Source organism: Bos mutus, chromosome 7, assembly GCF_027580195.1.
Source record: "Bos mutus isolate GX-2022 chromosome 7, NWIPB_WYAK_1.1, whole genome shotgun sequence".
Taxonomy (NCBI): Eukaryota; Metazoa; Chordata; class Mammalia; order Artiodactyla; family Bovidae; genus Bos; species Bos mutus.
This window is the reverse complement of record NC_091623.1, coordinates 40,875,082-40,893,882: the sequence shown is the minus strand read 5'-3', so window position 1 is coordinate 40,893,882 and position 18,801 is coordinate 40,875,082. Positions and strand designations below refer to the sequence as shown.

General features: G+C 39.2%; 1 protein-coding gene across 1 annotated transcript in view; it reads left to right on the top strand.

Moving 5' to 3' along the window:
• TMEM232 (transmembrane protein 232) overlaps positions 1 to 18,801 on the top strand; it is a 233,059-nt gene that overhangs the window by 67,252 nt on the left and 147,006 nt on the right. Inside the window, exons 9-10 of the mRNA XM_070374679.1 lie at positions 4,222 to 4,345; positions 5,612 to 5,864. Coding sequence (XP_070230780.1) covers positions 4,222 to 4,345; positions 5,612 to 5,864 — 377 coding nt within the window. The remainder of the gene's footprint in view (positions 1 to 4,221; positions 4,346 to 5,611; positions 5,865 to 18,801) is intronic.

Below are 18,801 nucleotides of genomic sequence, written 5' to 3'. Positions count from 1 at the left end.
AAGTGAAGAGGAACTAAAAAGCCTCTTGATGAAAGTGAAAGTGGAGAGTGAAAAAGTTGGCTTAAAGCTCAACATTCAGAAAACGAAGATCATGGCATCTGGTCCCATCACTTCATGGGAAACAGATGGGGAAACAGTGGAAACAGTGTCAGACTTTATTTTTGGGGGCTTCAAAATCACTGCAGATGGTGACTGCAGCCATGAAATTAAAAGACACTTACTCCTTGGAAGGAAAGTTATGACCAACCTAGATAGCATATTCAAAAGCAGAGACATTACTTTGCCAACAAAGGTCTGTCTAGTCAACGCTATGGTTTTTCCTGTGGTCATGTATGGATGTGAGAGTTGAACTGTGAAGAAAGCTGAGCATTGAAGAATTGATGCTTTTGAACTGTGGTGTTGGAGAAGACTCTTGAGAGTCCCTTGGACTGCAAGGAGATCCAACCAGTCCATTCTAAAGGAGATCAGCCCTGGGTGTTCTTTGAAATGACTGATGCTAAAGCTGAAACTCCAGTACTTTGGCCACCTCATGTGAAGAGTTGACTCATTGGAAAAGACTCTGATGCTGGTAGGGATTGGGGGCAGGAGGAGAAGGGGACAACAGGGGATGAGATGGCTGGATGGCATCACCAACTCGATGGACATGAGTTTGAGTAAAGTCCGGGTGTTGGTGATGGGCAGGGAGGTCTGGCGTGCTGCAATCCATGGGGTCACAGACAGTCGGACACGACTGAGCAACTGAACTGAACTGAACTGAATTTCCTTTAGGATTGACTAGTTGGATCTCCTTGCTGTCCAAGGGACTCTCAAGATTCTTCTCTAACACCACAGTTCAAAAGCATCAATTTTTCTGCCCTCTGCCTTCTTTACTGTCCTGTTCTTACATCTGTACATGACTACTGGAAAAACCATAGCTTTAACTCCATGCATCTTTGCCAGCAAAGTGCTGTCTTTGCTTTTTAATACACTGTCTTGGTTTGTTATAGTTGTTCTTCCAGAAGCAAGCGTCTTTTAATTTCATGGCTGCAGTCACCATCTGCAGTGATTTTGGGGCCCAAGAAAATAAAGTCTGACATTCTTTCCCCTTCTATATGCCATTAAGTGATGGGACTGGAGGCCATTGATCTTCATTTTTTGAATGGTGAGTTTTAAGCCAGCTTTTTCACTCTCTTCTTTCACCCGCATCAAGAGGCCCTTTATGTCCTCTTTGCTTTCTGCCATTAGAGTGGTATCATCTGCATACCTGAGGTTATTGATATTTCTCTTGCAATCTTGATTCTAGCTGTGAGTTATCCAGCCCAGCACTTTGCATGATGTATTCTGCATAGAAGTTAAACAGGCAGGGTGACAACATACAGCCTTGATGTGCTCCTTTCTCTATTTTGAACCAGTCCATTGTTCCATGTCCAGTTCTAACTATTGTTTCTTGTTCTGCATTCACATTTCTCAGAAGACAGGTGAGGTGGTGTGGTATTCTCATAACTTTAAGCATTTTGCATAGTTTGTTGTGATCCACACAGTCAGACTCTTTAGTGTATTCAATAAAGTGGAAGTAGTTTTTTAATTCCCTTGCTATTTCTCTGATATAATGGATGTTGGCAATTTGCTCTCTGATTCCTCTACCTTTTCTAAATCCAGCTTGTATATCTGGAAGTTCTTGGTTCGTATACTGTTAAATCCTGGCTTGAAGGGTTTTGAGCATTACCCTGCTAGCATGTGAGATGAATGCAAGTGCTTGGTAGTTTGAGCATTCCTTGGCATTGCCTTTCTTTGGGATTGGAATGAAAACTGACCTTTTCCAGTCCTGTGGCCACTGCTGAGTTTTCCAAATTTGCTGGCATATTGAGTGCAGCACTTTCACAGCATCATCTTTTAGGATCTGAAATAGCTCAATTGGAATTCCATCACTTCCACTAGCTTTGTTTGTAGTGATGCTTCCTAAGGCCCACTTGACCTCACACACCAGGGTGTCTGACTCTAGGTGAGTGACCACATTCATTGTAGTTTTTCAGGTCATTAAGGCCTTTTTTTTTTTTTTTTTTTGTATTGTTCTTTTGTGTATTCTCTGGAGAAGGAAATGGCAAACCACTCCAGTATTCTTGCCTGGAAAATCCCATGGACAGAGGAGCCTGGTGGGCTAAGGTCCATGTAGTCACAAAGAGTTGGGCACGACTGAGTGATTAACACTTTAACACTTTTCTGTATTCTTGTCCCCTCTTCTTAATCTCTTCTGCTTCTGTTAGGTCTTTGCCATTTTCTTCCTTTATTGTATTCATTTTTACATGAAATGCTCCCTTGGTGTCTACAATTTCCTTGAAGAGATCGCTAGTCTTTCCCATTCTATTGTTTCCCTCTATTCCCTTGCATTGTTTACTTAAGACTTTAGGTCTCCTTGCTGTTCTTTGGAACTCAACATTCAGTTGGGTATATCATTCCCTTTCACTTCTCTTCTTTTCTCAGCTGTTTGTAAGGCCTCCTCTGACAGCCACTTTTCCTTCTTTTATTTCTTTCTCTTTTGGATGGTTTTGGTCACCACCGCCTATGCAGTGTTACCAACCTCCGTTCATAGTTCTTCAGACACTGTGTACCAGATCTAATCCCTTGAGTTTATTTTTCACCTGTGCTGTGTAATCATAAGGGATTTGACTTAGGTCATGCCACTAGGTCGAGTGGTTTTCCCCTAGTTTCTTAATTGAAGCCTGCATTTTGCAATAAGGAGTTCATGATCTGAGCCGCAGTCAGCTCCCTGTCTTGTTTTTACTGACTGTGTAGAGCTTCTCCATCTTCAGCTGCAAAGAATATAGTCAATCTGATTTTGCTATGGACCATCTGGTGATGTCCATGTGTAGAGTCCTCTCTTGTGTTGTTGGAAGAGGGTGTTTGCTATGTTCTTTTGGCAAAACTCTGTTAACCTTTGCCCTGTTTCATTTGTACTCCAAGGCCAAACTTGCCTGTTACTCTAGGTATTTCTTGACTTCCTACTTTACGTTCAATCCCCTGTGATGAAAAGGACCTTTTTTTTGGTGATAGTTCTAGAAGGTCTTACAGGTCTTCATAAAACCAGTCAATCTCAGCTTCTTTGGCAATAGTGGTTGGGGCATAGTCTTGGATTACTGTAGGGGCTTCCCTGGTGGCTCAAATTGTAAAGAATATGCCTGAAATGCAGGAGACCTGGGCTCAATCCCTGGGTCAGAAAGATCCCTTGGAGAAGGACAAACTGAGTTCATTCTATTGTTTTTGAGACTGCACCGAAGTACTGCATTTTGGACTCTTTTTTTGACCATGTGGGATGATTTAACTGATTAATGGCCTATGAATCAAGGCAGTATGTAGCTCTAGGCAGAGATAATTTTATATTTACATCATAATCAGCTCTTTGAAATTTGAATAACAATAACACTAAATGTATAATTTCCTGAAACTGTTAGAATATATGTACACTTATGGTTAATGAATTCTTATCATTTCCCAGTTGTGTGTGTGTGTGTGTGTGTGTGTGTGTGTGCGCACACGCGCTTACTCAGTCGTGTCCGACTCTTTGTGGCCCCATGAATTATAGCCCGCCAAGTTTCTCTGTCCATGGGATTCTCCAGGCAAAAATACCAGAGTGGGTGCTCCAGGGGATCTTCCTAACCCAGGGATCGAACCCAGGTCTCCCACATTGCAGGCGGATTCTTTACCATCTGAGTCACCAGGGAAGCCCTCCTAGTTGTATAATTATTTCAAATCTTGACAGTCTTCCATTTAATGTGAAATACAAATTTATTTTGAGAAATTGCACCTTTTATAAAAATACTGAGCTTTCAGAGTAGTTAGAAAGACCATTTTTAAATTCTCTCTTTTGAGAATAAAACTCTCTCTTGAAATTCACCTGTTGGAATCAGTTGTAAAAAGGTTAAAAATCAAAACGTATTGTGAGATCTTGGGGACACTCTGAAACCGGTGCCTTCAATTGCTTGCTATGCAGGATCTATAAAGTGATCATTTGTAATAGTTTTTACTCTCAGTTTTGTCAGAGCACTACTGTGAACTCAGCATCTGTCCCAATGTGGCCCTTTTCAGTAAGCATTTACCAATGGCAAAGAGCAGTAGTCTTTATTGAAAATAAATGTATCTAGTCGTCCACAGCAGTCACTTCTCCCGGCCTATTACCTTTTTCATTAAAGGATTATTTCGTATTATTTTAAACTAAACTCTTTGTTTTGTTCATAAAATTTCCAGGTTGGATTTAGCCTTGGCTTTGTTGGTTCTTGGGGAGGCTGCCAGATTAAACATGACTTGTTTGAAAGCGTTCATGGACCTAATGAGAGATTTTCTGTTAAGCATTATGTCTGTTCAAAATCAGGTAAGAGTATACTGTTAACGAAGGTGCACAAAAAGACCTAAATTGAAACAAATTTTACTTCTGATCCTATTTTAATTGTACATTATATTAGGACTTATAATGATCATGAAAGAAAGTGAAAATGTTAGTTCCTTAGCCATGTTTGACCCTTTGGGACCCATAGACTGTGGCCCGCCAGGCTCCTCTGTCCATAGGATTCTCCAGGCAAGAACACTGGAGTGGGTAGCCATTCCTTTCTCCAGGGATCTTTCCAACCTGGCATCAGATGCAGGTCTCCTGCATTGCAGGCAGATTTTTTACTGTCTGAGCCACCAGGGAAGCACCTATAATGAGCCTGATTTTGTAATAATAATTTTAGTTAAATGTGAAATTAAAGCATGTTTTCTATATATCCCAGTATAAATATATAGATAGAGACACAGAGATAGTATATTATAGTCACATGCACACATGCATGCACACAGGAGGAACTTTAAATTTTATTAGCAAACATGGGATCAGATAGTCATGGTTTAGTTTCCTAGTTATAAAAATTGGTCATTACATATTATTAAGATTTATTAATACATTTTAGTGAGGATGAGGTAACTGTTTCTCTGTTGTTGAACTTTGAGCTTATTTCTAATTCAGTTAATTGCATTATTCACAGTTCAGTTCAGTTGCTTAGTCGTGTCCAACTCTTTGCGACCCCGTGGACTGCAGCATGCCAGGCTTTCCTGTCCATCACCAACAACAATTCACAGTTATTTACAAATAATATTGAACTGATATTCTCATACAAAAGAAATCTTTACGTGCATTTATGAATATTTCTTTAGAATAGATTTGTTACCAAATGATAGACTCTATACTTTCTTTTAATACTCTTACAACAGCTGCTCAAATTCCTCTCCAGAAGATATAACTTTCTTGCTTTCCTATGAAAAAATATATAAAAGTGTACATACAAATTGACCTATATACAAAACAGATTCTTTTACAATACGAAATGGAGAATAGTATCTCATTGGATTAATTGACAATCCATTGAAATTGTATTGTTGTACGAAATTGAAATGTTGTACTTTATATACTTTTTAGTAATTTTTTAGTTTTTGAACCTTGTCTCATGCAATCTACCCACGGAATACTTGCTTTTAAAAAAGAGCACATTTTAGAAATATTAGTTTCTAATAAAAACTGAAGATATTTCTTATAAGTATGGTATGTAGTTCTCATTATGACAGAACATACTTTGATTCTCTAATAGCTATTTTCTCATTTTAGGATAAAAGCTGCGAGGTAGATGATTTTTCCTGGGCCCAGAATGTAGTCACCATATACATAAAAATTCTTGCAGAAATCTGCTTATATGCGACCAATTCTGTTTTGAGAAAGACTGCTTTAATTGGTTTCTGTGACTGTAAAAGTTCACAGAAAGATATTTTACTTGTGGACAAATCACAAGAAGAGCCAGAATTGAGGGAAACAAGTATTTCAGGTCTTTTGGAATATTTCTCTTCAGAAACATCAGATTGTTGTAAGTAAATTGTTTTTCAACTTGAGAAATATTTTTAAGATATCTCTATATATATAATAATAAGCTTTTTTATGTACAAAAAGTTAACATTTTGAAGTGGGAAGGTAATTTCAAATTCACTAGAACTTTCTACAAATTTAGGAAGTCTATTTTATGAGGTGGAAACTTTTGGTCAATAATTTTAAAACAGCTGAAATGTACCCTAGAGTCTGTTGATTTATGATTCAAGTTATATTCCTTGGAAACAGGAGATGACCTTAGGAAAACTTGTAAAATGTGTGTAAAGTTTTTTACTCTTGTTCCATTAGGCCTTCTCATCCATCTTCTCCATTTGCATTTACTGTTTCTCTTGTTCTTCCCAGACCCCAGAGCGTTTCTCTTTAATCACTCAGATATTATAGTACACTCTTCACATCTCGCACTTTATGCTTAAAATGTACCTGATTTGTGTCTCAAGACAGTTTATTTTTCTACTATTGCCTATGCATATTATTAGAATAAGATACTTCTGTTTTTAAAGGGCATGTCAGGGACAATATAATTCAAAAGTGTCCTTTCAGGTTAGCTACAACTCTTCTTTAAGAATATCATGTGGTCTACAGTCTACATGTTATTATAGTCTTTTAGATATATGTCTCTCACTTCCACTAAGTTTTCAGATAATCGAGATTGGAGAATCGTGTCTGAATTATATTCGTATTAACCCAGTATTTACCATGGTATTTAGCACATAGTAGGTGGGCAATCAGAGAAGGCGATGGCACCCTACTCCAGTACTCTTGCCTGGAAAATCCCATGAATGGAGGAGCCTGGTGGGCTGCAGTCCATGGGGTCGTTAAGAGTCGGACACGACTAAGCGACTTCACTTTCACTTTTCACTTTCATGCATTGGAGAAGGAAATGGCACCCACTCCAGTGTTCCTGCCTGGAGAATCCCAGGGACGGGGGAGCCTGGTGGGCTGCCGTCTATGGGGTCGCACAGAGTTGGACACGACTGAAGTGATGCAGCAGCAGCAGCAGGTGGGCAATAGTGATAGTGAGTTTATTATGTAATTAAATAAATCACTGAATTTCAAAGATAATTGCAAGATAAGGAGGCAAATTCATTGATTTTGAACATATGTGAATATAGTTTTAAACAGTAAGACCTTAGTCACAGATAGTTTCTTTCTCAAGAATTTGCTTGCTATTTTAAAAGTACTTTCAATATAGTTCTGGTTTAAACAGTAGATTGAAACTTTGAAGTGTAATTTATTGACTTTTGCCCACCTTTTAAGAAGATGATGCTTATTTTTTACTAGTGCCATTTTTAAACAGATTTTTAGTTAACAGATAAATTATACTTCTCCCTTGTTTATGGTATTGATCAAGTGAACAGGTATTCACTTCTCTTGCTATTCACATTTTTTGAAATATTTAGAATGGTCAGAAGTCTTCCTATATAGCAGCAGCTCAACAAATGATTTTTAACTTGCCCCTGCATAGATTTATGTAAAACTTTGGGGCCTTCAGTCTTTTCCCAGCTGTGCAGAATAGTTCTTTCTGTTCCTTCACTGCTCTGTTCAGTGATGGGTCCAGGAGACAGCCTTCCATGTGTGGGATCTGTGCTCCTGGAAGCTTCTTGGCCTCCCTCTGACCATGACCCCTGCGCTCTGGTAAAACCTCACAGTGATAGGGTTGCGTGTTTCTGTGGATCCTAGAAGTTTTCTTCTTTTTTGGCAATCTGATTTATTTTTTTTCACCAGATTGATGGTTTCAGTGCATTTATTTGTTCATTGTTGATCTTTCCTTGAAGCTTCTTATCATCTCCCAATGACTTTGATAGCATAGGAATAGAATATGGGTGACTTCTTGGAAGAGATTTCGCTTTTCCATTTATTATTTACAGCTTCATATTCCTCATCCCCCTGAGCAACACACCCCAAATCTTCCTAGCTCAAATATTGGTCATGGCCCCTATAATCGTTTCTCTACCGAGAGCAGACCTATTGAGATTTTTTTTGGCAGTGATTTGTGCTTTTTTTCTTCTAAGCAGTGCTTATAGAGAACGATCCGTGAGCTTGGACTTGCAGAGGTCTAGTCATCCTTGGTCATTGCTTTCTCTTCTTTATAAATCTGAATAACCACGCTTGTTTCTGGTTGGTATGAACTCAAACCAGTGGAAAAGTATGACATCCCAGAAACAGCAGGTTTGGTCCTGTGTGCCTCGGTGACATCGCTGCCTGCATACTTGTACTGTAACGGATAGTCTCCTGAAGGTGTATGTCTTAATTGCATCCTGAACAACTGCTGTAGGGATTTCTGAATTTCATTGTTGGAATAATGTACAGTGGTGGGTCTATCCATCCGTAGGGTTATGGATCAAAGAGCCTTCTCTACAGATCACACGGAGTCAGCATTTATTCTTAAACGGCGATAAAATAGAGAGAGAGAAGGCAGTTTCTAACAGACTGAGGTCTGAAGGAGATGCCCTGAGGCCATGGATGACTCTTCTGCTTTCGTTGACGTTTTTCTTACGCTTATACTTGAACTTAGCATTGAAATAATTAAACAGCATTTTATCAATATTTTCTCAACCCAAGTGGGAAAACAGATGTTTCAAGCTGTGGAAAGCCTTTAAAGATTCTATCAGCAGTAAAGAGGAGCGACATACCAAAGTTGCTTCCTCTGCAGTCAAAAGTCGATACATTTTCTTTGGCATCAAAGTTGTACAAGCCATAAATAATACTGTGGTGTTTGCCTCCTTAACGATTCTGAGTATTTTGAAATCATCAATACTTCAAGCATCTTTGTGATTTCTTGTGGGGAGTGTTTAAGGTATGTTGATGATGATTATTGTTATGTTGATGATGAGGTTATTGTTATTTCTCCTGGCAATCTTAATTCCAGCTTATGCTTCTTCCAGGCCAGCATTTCTCATGATGTACTTTGCATAGAAGTTAAATAAGCAGGGTGACAATATACAGCCTTGACGTACTCCTTTTCCTATTTGGAACCAGTCTGTTGGTCTATGACAAGGTGGTAAAATGTCCTTGTCAGAGGAAAAGGCTTTTCCTACTTGTTACATGCAGCCAGCTAGTCCTTATAGCTTATGCTTTATATAAAACATTACAATGAGGGAAACCCAGCTCTGTGTTACACACTGTTTGAATATAGTGTTAGCGTATATACTATATACACCATCTTCTATGTTTCTACTTTGGTTTTTAGAGTAATAAAAGAATACCTTTTAAACAAGCCTTGATTATCTGAAATCTGTTCTATGAAAGTAAAACTTGAAGATAATCTATCTGGTGAGAGACTGGCAGCAAACCCCGGTTTAGTGTGTCTCATAGAATTAACAGACAATGAGCGACAGAATCAAGACACCACAGAGTAGCAGGCACCTCATCAGTCACGCAGCCCTCATCTGGTGCACGTCTAGACCATTCGCAACAGTGCTTGGCCATCTTCCACTCAGAAGTCAGCTGAGGTTTGAATTCCCTGTCTCCCCAAACAGGTCATTCCACTTTTGAACCCTGCGAAGGATTCTTCCTTATGTTACAGTGAAATCTACCTTTCCATGTTTTCCAAACTTTTGCTTAAATTTTGCTTCCCAGAGGCAACCAAAAATAGTCTGTTCCATTTCTCACACGCAAGTCCTTCCGATATTTGAAGATAATTGCTTTCGTTCTCTTTCTTCACCTCCACTCTCTCATCTAATTGTATGTCTTTGCTTACTGCCAAGTTCCTATGTTAACTTTTTGTAATGAATGAAAAGGGTATTTTAAATATGGTTTATAATTAACATACATTTGCTGGAAGGTGGTAGTGTTGTTAATTTTGTCTGAATTTGTAGTAATTTATCCTAGTTTAAAGTACGAGGTGAAGACACGTAGGTCCCAAGTATTTTTCCATTCAATGTTGTCTCAGAACAGAAAAAAGTGAATATGACATTTTTGCCTTTCGTTCTTTTGTTGAGAATTATTTTCTTAAGCTGGTTCTACAGTGATGCTAGTGAATGAAGTACAGGTCACAGTTGTAACATAACCTTGTATGCTGCATTTTGATTCATTTTGACTTAGGGAAAAAACATTAGCACAGAGTAATATTTCCTTTTTAAAAAGTGAATGAAAGTTAATTGGAATCTTAGAACCAATTGAAACTTTTAATGATACTCTATTAAATCTTCAATATACCTCTTACCTTGGTGAAGGTTATCCACAAAAATACTCAGTAATACGGTTGTGTTTTTATACATGAAAAGTATTTAACTCCTTTAATAACCCAAGTACAGGTTAGCCATCAAATTCAGACAAATATAAAATTATAATTATAGTAGTGGTTATATTAATATATATGTAAGGCAGTTAGACAAATCTATCTATTTGTATTTTTTACTTTATTTTATTGTGGGAAAAGCACTTAACATGATACCTACCTTCTTAGAATTTTACATATACAATGTGTTATTGTTGACTATAGGTACAGCATGGTAAGCCAGTTCTCTAGAGCTTATTCACTTTGCTTGACTGAAACTTTAAGTCTCTTGATTAGTAACTCCTCATGTCTTCTTCCCCTTGCCTCCTGGAAACCACAATTTCACTCTTTGATTTTATGAATAGGACTATTTAATATGCCTCCTATAAATGAAATCATGCAATATTTTGTCTTTCTGTGACTTACCTACTTTGTTTCAAATAATGTCCCCAAGATTCATATGTGTTGTTACATATGGAAAAACTTCCTTCACTTTTAAAGCTGGATAGTATTCCACTGCAGAAATGTACCACAGTTTCCTTGTCCACTCATCTCCTGATGGACATTAAAGTTGTTCCTATCTCTCGGTTATTGTGAGCAGTGCTGTACTAAAGATAAGAGCGAAAATCTCTGTACTAAATGTAAGAACTGTGTATCCTTTCCTTTGGATATATAGTCAGAAGTGGGATTGCTGGACCACATGCTAACCCTATTTTTATCTTTTTGAGGAACATTCAAACTTTTACATAGCACCTGTTACCATGTTTCTTCAAGAAAATTAGATATCAAGGGAACATTTCATGCAAAGATGGGCTCGATAAAGGACAGAAATAGTATGGACCTAACAGAAGCAGAAGATATTAAGAAGAGGTGGCAGGAATACACAGAACTGTACAAAAAAGGTATTAATGACCCAGATAACCATAATGGTGTGGTCACTCTTGTAGAGCCAGACATCCTGGAATGTGAAGTCAAGTGGGCCTTAGGAAGCATCACTACAAAGCTAGTGGAGGTGATGGAATCTCAGTTGAGCTCTTTCAAATCCTGAAAGATGATGCTGCGAAAGTGCTGCACTCAATATGCCAGCAAATTTGGAAAACTCAGCAGTGGCCACAGGACTGGAAAAGGTCAGTTTTCATTCCAATCCCAAAGAAAGGCAACGCCAAAGAATGCTCAAACTACTGCACAATTGCACTCATCTCACATGATAGTAAAGTAATGCTCAAAATTCTCCAAGCTAGGCTTCAACAGTACATGAACCAAGAAATTCCAGATGTTCAAGCTGGTTTTAGAAAAGGCAGAAGAACCAGAGATCAAATTGACAACATCCGTTGGATCATTGAAAAGGCAAAAGAGTTCCAGAAAAACATCTACTTCTGCTTTATTGACTATGCCAAAGCCTTTGACTGTGTGGATCACAATAAACTGTGGAAAATTCTTCAAGAGATGGCAAAACCAGACCAGCTGACCTGCCTCTTGAGTAATCTGTATGCAGGTGAAGAAGCAACAGTTAGAACCGGACATGGAACAATAGACTGGTTCCAAATAGGAAAAGGAGTATGTCAAGGGTGTATATTGTCACCCTGCTTATTTAACATATGCAGAGTACATCATGTGAAATGCTGGGCTGGATGAAGTACAAGCTGGAATCAAGGTTGCCAGGAGACATATCAATAACCTCAGATATGCAGATAACACCACCCTTATGGCAGAAAGCAAAGAAGAACTAAAGAGCCTCTTGATGAAAGTGAAAGAGGAGAGTGAAAAAGCTGGCTTAAAACTCAAAATTCAGAAAACTAAGATCATGACATCTGATCCCATCACTTCATGGCAAATCACTGCAGATGGTGACTGCAGCTGTGAAATTAAAAGATGCTTGCTCCTTGGAAGAAAAGCAATGACTGACCTAGACAGCATATTAAAAAGCAGAGACATTACTTTGCCAACAAAGGTCCATCTAGTCAAGGCTATGGTTTTTCCAGTAGTCATGTGTGGATGTGAGCGTTGGACTATAAAGAAAGCTGAGTGCCGAAGAATTGATGCTTTTGAACTGTGGTCGTAAAGAGTCAGACAGAACTGAGCAACTGAACTGAACTGAACAGTTACCATGTTGCATTCCCACCAGCAATAATTGAGTGAACACATGTTGTAGTTGCTTTTTGTGGATAATGGGCATCCTGACAGGTGTGAGGTAGTATCTCACTGTGGTTTTAATTTGCATTTCCCTGATGACTCTTAACATTGAGCATTTCTTTTTTTTTCTTTTACCTATTGACCATTTGTATATCTGTTGAAGTCCTTTGTTCATGGTGATACATCTTTATGAAAGTTATTTTCAGTTCTTTGTCAGGTAAATCATATAGTGCTGTCTCACTGAGATTTGTTTCTGGAGATTTTTCTTTTCTTTTCTTTGGAATTCTTTGCTCAGTTATTCAGTGAAGAGATATGTTACCAAACCAGGGTTTCCCTTTGACTCTGACTTCAGTTTTGACTGTCTGTGTATTTTTGGCTGCTCCGGGTATTCGTCATGGTGCACAGGGCTCCTCATGGTGGCACGCGGCTTCTCTAGCTGTGGCGTCTGTTTAGGTGCCATGATCATAGCTCTTTGACTGTCACTCTCCTCTCTCACCCTCATCAAGATGCTCTTTAGTTCCTCTCCACTTTCTGCCATAAGAGTGATATCATCTGCACAGCTGAAATTGTTGATATTTCTCCCAGCAATCTTGATTCCGGCTTGAGATTCACCCAGCTCGGCATTTCGCATGATGTACTCTGCATGTAAGTTAAATAAGCAGGGTGACAGAATGCAGCTGTGGCATGCTCCTTCCCCGATATGGAACCAGTCCATTGTTCCATGTCCTGTTCTGCTCTTGGTTCCTGAGCTTTCTCGCATTCAGGTTTCTCAGGAGACAGATAAGAATTTTCTCATCTCTTTAACAATTCTCTATAGTCTGTTGTGATCCTCAAAGACTTTCATGTAGTCAATGAGGCAGAAGGGGATGTTTTTCCAGAATTCCTTTGCTTTCTCGATGATCAAAAAAATATTGGCAATTTGATCTCTGGTTCTTCTGCCCTTTCCTAAATCCAGCTTGTACATCTGGAAGTTCTTGGTTCATATACTGCTGAAGCATAGCTTGAAGGGTTTTCAGCATATCCTTGCTAGCATGTGAAATGAGGATATTTGTATAGTAGTTGCTAAAGCTGAAACTCCAGTACTTTAGCCACCTCATGTGAAGGGCTGACTCATTGGAAAAGACCCTGATGCTGGGAGGGATTGGGGGCAGGAGGAGAAGGGGACGACAGAGGATGAGATGGCTGGATGGCATCACGGACTCGATGGATGTGAGTTTGAGTGAACTCCAGGAGTTGGTGTTGGACAGGGAGGCCTGGAGTGCTTCAATTCATGGGGTCGCAAAGAGTCGGACACAACTGAGTGACTGAACTGAACTGAACTATATTGTAGTTGGATCATTGTTTGGCATTGCCCTTCTTTAGGGTTGAAATGAAAGCTGACTTTTTCCAGTCCTATGTTTTCCAAATTTGGTGATGTAAATTTGGTGCAACACTTTAGCAGCACTTTAGTCTTTTAGGATTTGAAATAGCTCAGCTGCAATTATATCACTTCCACTAGCTTTTTTTGTAATAAAGCTTCCTAAGGCCCACATGACTTCACACTCCACAATGTCCAGCTCTAGGTGAGTGACCACACCATTGTGGTTATCTGTCATTAAGACCTTTTTTGTACAGTTCTTCTGTGTATTCTTGCCACCTTTTCTTAATCTATTCTGCTTCTGTTAGGTCCTTACCATTTCTGTCCTTTATCATGCCTGTCCTTGCATGAAATGTTCCCTTGATGTCTCCAATTTTCTTGAAGAGATCTCTAGGTCTTTCCCAGCCTATTGTTTTCCTCTATTTGTTTGCATTGTTCACTTAAGAAGGCCTTTTTATCTCTCCTTGCTGTTCTCTGGAACTCTGCATTCAGTTGAGTATATCTTTCCCTCTCTCCTTTTCTCAGCTATTTGTAAGGCCTCCTCAGCCAACCACTTTGCCTCCTTGCATCTCATTTTCTTTGGGATGGTTTTGATCACCACCTCCTATACAATGTTACAAACTTCGTCCGTAGTTCTTCGGGCACTCTCTCTACCAGATCTAATGTCTTTAATCTATTTGTCACTTCCACTGTATAATCATAAGCGGTTTGATTTACATCATACCTGAATGGCCTAGTGGTTTTCCCTACATTCTCCATTTCTAAGCCTGAATTTTGCAATAAGGAGTTCATGATCTGAGTCACTGTCAGCTCCAGGCTTGTTTTTGCATACTCTATAGAGCTTCTTCATCTTTGGCTGCAAAGAACATAATCTATCTGATTTTGGTATTGACCACCTGGTAATGTCTATGTGTAGAGTTGTCATTTGGGCTGTTGGAAAAGGGTGTTGGCTATAACTAGCATGTTTTCTTGACAAAACTCTGTTAGCCTTGGCCCTGTTTCATTTTGTACTCCAAGGCCAAACTTGCTTGTTTTTCTGGTTATCTCTCTCTCTCTCTCTCTTTTTTTTTTTGCATTCCAATCCCCTATGATGAAAAGGACACCTCTTTTGATGTTAGTTCTAGAAGGTGTTGTATTAATAGATCTTCACATAACCGGTCAACCTCAGCTTCTTCAGCGTCAGTGGGTGGGGCAGAGACTTGGATTACTGTGATATTGAATGGTTTGCCTTAGAAATCAAGGGAGATTCTGTCTTTTATGAGATTGTACCCAAGTACTTTATTTCAGACTCTTTTGTTGACTATGAGGGCTACTCCATTTCTTCTAAGGGAATCTTGCCCAAAGTAGTAGATATAATGGTCATCTTAATCAAATTTGCCCATTCCTGTCCATTTTAGTTCACCGATTCCTAAGATGTTGGTGTTCACTCTTGCCATCTTCTGCTTGACCACATCCAGTTTACTTTGATTCATGGACCTAACATTCCAGGTTCCTGTGCTGTACTGTTCTTTGCAGCATCGGACTTTGCTCTCACCACCAGACACGTTCATAATCAAGCCTTGTTTCCCCTGCGGCCCAGCCACTTCGCTGTTTCTGGAGTTATGCTGAGACTCGCTCTCTGCTCTTCCCTAGTAGCATGTTGGACACCTTCCAAAATGGGGGGCTCATCTTCCGGTGTCATATCTTTCTGCCTTTTCATACTGTCCAGGGGGTCTCCAGGCACGGGTACTGGAGTGGGTTGCCGTTCCCTCCTCCAGTGGATGGACCACGGTTTGTCAGTGCTCTTCACTCTGACCTGTCCGTCTTGGGTGGCCCTGGACGACATGGTTCACAGCTTCACTGAAAGCCTTTTCACCTTGATAAGGCTGTGAGCCATGAAGAGGCCTGTTACTATTGAGGACATCTCCAATTCCATTTAAGAACAATTCTTTTTTTTAAAAAAAAAAAGAAAAAACAACTGTTTTACTCCCCTCGGTGACATTTAACACACACTAATTTTAGTAGTATTGTAGGTCTCTTCTGTTATACTCTGACTTTAAAAATTGGAGTAAGCATTTATTTGTCTCACTCATCCCTCCTTTACATGCCTTATTGATTGACACCTCTAGGGTAGAAATTTGCTGGTTAGTTTGGTCGGTAATAATACTCTTCTCAACCATTCTGTTTTGAAGACAGGTTTCTTCAATAGTCTAATACATGTACAAGTACAACTGCAATTTTATTCCTTTCTCATTCATTCAATGTTTACATTAGACTGGGGTAAACAGATATCACTTATCAAGATGCAAAGTATTAGAAATTCCCTGGTGGTCTAGTGTTTAAGACTTTGCACTTCCACTGCAGGGCACACAGCTTTGGCCCCTGGTCAGGAATCTTAAGATCCCATATGGTGCTGCAAAAAAAAAAAAAAAAGTAAAATTTTTATGGATTTATTATCTTAATTAAGAAAAGGGAGGCTTTTGTTGCTCAAAGATGTCATCAAGATTCTGTTTCTTGACATCATTGTATTCTGATAGCTCAGGATGTTGGATTTTCATTCCTATGCTTGTTACTGCATTGTTAAAAGGTGCATTTGGGCTGTAGACATCACAGACCCACAGAAATGCAAAGCAGAAGGAAAGAAATGGAATGATGCTGACTCTCTTCTTGAGTTCGTCTACCTTATTATAAAATGGAAAACTTCCAGAAGGATGTCAAAAGACTAACCCGTGTGTGAAATTGTCAGGCCTGGGTACCCTTGTCACCACTAGCTACAAGGAAGGTTGGAAAAGTAAATGTCTGGTAGGGAGAGAGACATTTATAATGGCTCATGAGAATTCATTCCCAAGATCTGGGTACAAAATAGGTTTCTGTTTTGAAGGAAGGGTTGCCAGGTATAGCGTGTAGGTAGGCAGGCAACTATCTAATGACTTTCCTAGGAAGTAGAAAAGCTGGCAAGTCTGTGCAGTCAGCACAACATGCCGACACGACGCATTATTTTATCGTCTGCAAGTTTAATAGTCATAGTGTGAGCAGTCTGTGTGGCCGTAGTCTCTACTGTTTTGAGCTTACTGTCTTGTTTGGTTACATATCCAACATCAGATGGGCTTTGCCTTTGTTTGGTATTTATGAAAGTTGAAAATTAGTTTGTTCACATTAGTAAAAAACTTGTAAAACATACTGCTTTTACATTTACTTATATATTTTGTGCTATTTTTGTTTTGACCTAAATATGTTGTACATATATTCTTAACAAATATGAGACTCCTTTCTTTATGTTGATCCCCTAAATTAATTGATAACTTCTGTCCTTATTATTGAAAACTCATGAGTTGTCCTTTTTTGGAATACTGAATAACTTCGGTTATATTTGTCTAATACTATATTTTCAATTTCTCTTTTTGTGATAACTTTACAATTTTACCAGTGAAATTGTTTTGCTTTCTCATTTGCTCCAAGTTCATATTTTCTTGGTTGGTTTTTGGAAAAAAAAAAAAAATCACTCAGAAGCTCAATTACTGTGTTCTTTGGGGAATGTTAGACTTGATCCCAATGCTTCTGAGCCTTGGGCAATAGTAAATTGTAAATGATAAATAAGTAATGTAAATGATAAGTAAAATGATAAATCTAAATATAAAAGTTTATGAGGAGTAACACAAATCCTACCTCTGCTTATGTGGTTTAAATTCTTACTATTTTTGTTAAATCTGCTAATAGGATGTGAAGGTCTAGACTGCTTTGTGTCGCTCTGATTTAAATGAAATCATTGCTAAACATCTCTGGCTTTTGGCTCCCCATGTCTGATTCACATCAAGAATGTTTTTGATGTAAAAAAAAAATACTTGTTATACATTTGTGTAAGTGTGTGTGTTTATGTGTGTGTGTTTGTATAAATACAATGAGTAGGTAACGTGGTAAGGTGGGTTAAGAATGAACTATCAACAAATTATGTTTTGATAAATAATTACGCACTTGGCTTCTTTAAAGTTTAAGTACTGCACACCATAATCTCACATAATAAGTTCAAAAAGTAATTTCCACATGAATTAAAACCTTTAAAATAACTGGAAGAAAATACGGTGTAGTAGTTTTGTAACTTTCAAGCAGGAAAGCATTTGGTAAACAACACAGAAGTCATAAAGCATGAAAGTCATGATAGGAAGACAACTACATAAAACATATAATATTTATATAATATATATAATCTATAATGCTAATATAATATAATATACGAATATATATGATGCTTGTACAGCCCACCAGGCTCTTCTGTCCATGAGAATTCTCCAGGTAAGAATACTAGAGTTGGTAGACGTTCCCTTTTCCAAGGGTTCTCAACCCGGGGATCAAACCCAGGTCTCCTGCATTGCAGGCAGATTCTTTACCACTAAGCCATCAGGGAAGCCCATATGAGACAGAGATAATAATAAAAAGAAACATCATTTGTCATCACTGTTGCCATCTTCAGTTTTCAGTGGTTTCAGAACCTGTTAGATGGCCACAACTGGACCAAGACTGAGTTTGCATTTCTTTCCCTTCTCTGGCTGCCTTCCCTTGTGATTATTGCGTAAATCCGTAGTTTGCAACTTCAAACACAGTCTCCTAAAGCTACAAATGTTCTCAGAGGAAATGTCTGCACATCCAGTGTTAAACCAGAGCTCTCGGGTGCAGCGGGATGTTTTCCGTTTTCTCTCTCAGGTTAGTGCTTCAAGGTGGGGATGAACACGACAAGAGAACGTGTTCCCGGACCCGGACGCCCAGATCCGCCCGGGGAGCCGCGGGAAGCGCGGGGGCGCCCGGCCTCCTCCGTCTGCTGCCTCGGGCAGAGCCGCTGCAGGGGAGAGGGTGGCTTCTGTCTGGAACGTGGGAGAAGCAGAAATTTCAGGTCTGAGGTACAAGACGAAGGGTCCCTGCAATCCAGTATTCTGAGACTTGTACTTCTACTTGTATTTCCATTTTGCAAACTTCAGATATGCATTATATTTTGTAATTTAAGATGCTGCTGTTGCTGCTAAGTCACTTCAGTTGTGTCCGACTCTGTGCGACCCCATAGACGGCAGCCCACCAGGCTCCCCTGTCCCTGGGATTCTCCAGGCAAGAACACTGGAGTGGGTTGCCATGTCCTTCTCCAATGCATGAAAGTGAAGAGTGAAAGTGAAGTCGCTCAGTCGTGTCCAACTCTTAGCAACCCCGTGGACTGCAGCCCACCAGGCTCCTCCGCCCATGGGA